The sequence below is a fragment of the Mandrillus leucophaeus genome, unplaced genomic scaffold (assembly GCF_000951045.1).
Source record: "Mandrillus leucophaeus isolate KB7577 unplaced genomic scaffold, Mleu.le_1.0 Scaffold1464, whole genome shotgun sequence".
NCBI lineage: Eukaryota > Metazoa > Chordata > Mammalia > Primates > Cercopithecidae > Mandrillus > Mandrillus leucophaeus.
The window spans coordinates 32539-34728 of record NW_012101437.1 but is presented as its reverse complement, the minus strand read 5'-3'; the positions used below and the strand labels follow the sequence as shown (position 1 = coordinate 34728).

At 59.2% G+C, this 2190-nt stretch overlaps 1 protein-coding gene across 1 annotated transcript in view; it reads right to left on the bottom strand.

Annotated features, from left to right (window-relative positions):
• Positions 1–2190, bottom strand: part of LOC105535470 (proline-rich protein 36-like) — a 14787-nt gene that overhangs the window by 11055 nt on the left and 1542 nt on the right. The window contains 3 exon segments of the mRNA XM_011974571.1: positions 174–370; positions 605–757; positions 960–1146. Coding sequence (XP_011829961.1) covers positions 174–370; positions 605–757; positions 960–1146 — 537 coding nt within the window.

The window sequence follows — 2190 nt, the reverse complement described above, 5'->3', positions numbered from 1 at the left end:
GCTGGGAGGCAGAGGCTGGACCTGTGCAGGTCTTCCGGAGGCAGGAGGCTGGGCCTGGTGAGGCCGACTGGAGGTCAGGTCCTGGGCCTGAGGAGGCCGCCCAGAGGCGTAAACGGGGCTGGGCCTCAAGAGGCCAGTGACAGGCAGGAGCAGCTGGGCCTGGAGAGGCTGACCTGAGGAAGTCTGGCAGCTGGAGAGGCCACGGAGAGGCAGAAGGTGGGCCGGCGCAGGCTGACTGAGGGACGAGTTGGGCCCGCAGAGGCCACCGGGAGCCGGAGCGAACCCTGGAGAGTCCGACTCGAAGACAGCGTTGGCCTGCAGATGCCGCCAGGAGGAAGAGCTGGGCCTGGAGAGGCTGACTGGAGGAAGTCTGGAGCATGGAAACGCCGTCGGAGGAAAGGAGCGGGGCCTGGAGAGGTCTCCGTGGGGCCCGACTTCAAGACGTTTGGGGCCTACAAAGGACGCGGAGCGGGAACTGGGCTGGAGCCGAGTCCAAAGAGGTTGTTGTGAGGTCGGAGCTGGGCCTGTGACCGCAGCCGGGAGCAGGAGGAGCTGGGCCCTGACAGAAGGCCGGGAGGCCGCAACTGGGCCTGGAGAGGCCGACCTGAGGAAGTTCGGGGCCTGGAGAGGCCGCCAGAAGGCCAAGAGTGGGCCTGCAAAGGCCATTCCCCGAGAGGAATGAGCAGGGTGTAAAGCGGCCACCAGGAGGCAGGAGTGGTGCCTGTCGAAACTGCCGAAAGTCAGGAGCACCTCTGGACTGCGGAGGCCGAAAGAGCTTGATTGGAGACAGTATCTGGCCTAAAGACGCTGGCAGGGTATGTGCAGGAGCTGAGACAAAAGTTATGTTTTGAGAGGCAGGAGTTGGGCCTGTATATGCAGCCGGGGGAAGACCTTGGCCTGTCGAGGTTGCCATGAGACAGTCTGGGCCTGCAAAGGTCGTCAGGAGGCAGTAGCTAGACCTGGACGATCCAACTTCAGGATGGTTTCGGCCTGCAGAGTCCCCCATGTGGGTGGAATTTGGCCTGATGAGCTTGCGTTGAGGAAGTTTTGGGCCTACATAGGCCGTCAGGAGCTTGGCAAGAGGGATGTCCACAGAGGTTGTTGTCTGGTTGGAACTGAGCGTATAAACACAGCCGGGAAGAAGACCTGGGCCAGGAGAGAACACCATGCGGCAGCAAATGGGTCTGAAGAGTCCGATTTGAGGACGTTCTGGGCCTTGGGAAGCCATCAACAGGGAAAAACTGGGCCTGTAAAATCCATTATGTAGAATGAGCTGGTCCTGAAGAGGCCACTGGGAGGCAGGAGTTGGGCCTGGAGAGGCTAACTTCAGGCAGTTGTGCACCTGGGAGAGTCTACTTAGAGGCAAGAGCCGGGCCTAGAGAGGCTGACGTGAGGTCAATTTTAGCCTGCAGAAGCCACCAGAAGACAGGAGTTGGTCCTGGAGAGGCCAAATTGAGGACAATTTGGCTGCTGGGAGGAAGAGCTGGGCCTGGAAAGACCGACTGGAGTAATTTAAGGGCATGGAGACGATGCACAAAAGCAAACGCTTGGCCTGGAAAGTCTGCTGTGAGGCATTAGCTTGACCTACACAGCACTGGGAGGCAGGACCTGGGCCTGCAGAGGCTGACTTCAGGACGATTTGGGACTGCAGAGGCCTTTGGGAGGAAGATCTTGGCCTGGACAGGCTGAATGGAGGAAGTTTTGGGCCTGGAGTATGCGTCAAAAAGCAAAAGTTAAGCTAGGAAAGGCCACCGGGAGATGTGAGCTTGGCCTACAGAGGCCATTGTGAGGCAGGAGCTTCACCTGAGGAGGCCATGATCAGGTAGGCCTGGAAGGGCCACTGTGTGGTAGAGTTTGGGCCTCTGTAGGCTGACCTCGTGAGGTAGGAGCTGGGTTGGGAGAGGGCAACTTTTAGAGAACTGGGGCCTGCAGAGGCTGCCAGGAGGCAAGAGCTATGCCTGGAGAGTCCACCTTTTGGCATGAGCTGGGCCTAAAGGGGCCATTGTGAGGCATCAGCTGGACTTGTCAAGACTGCTGGGAGACAGGCAGATTTGTGGCCTGAGGAGGCTGCCGTGAGGCAAATGCTGTTTTCAGAGGATTCCGTGAGGCAGGGAGAAACTTGGCTTTTTGTAGCTGCCATGAGGGAATAGTTTGATTGCTGAGGCTGCCGGGAGGCCGAAGGTGGGCCTG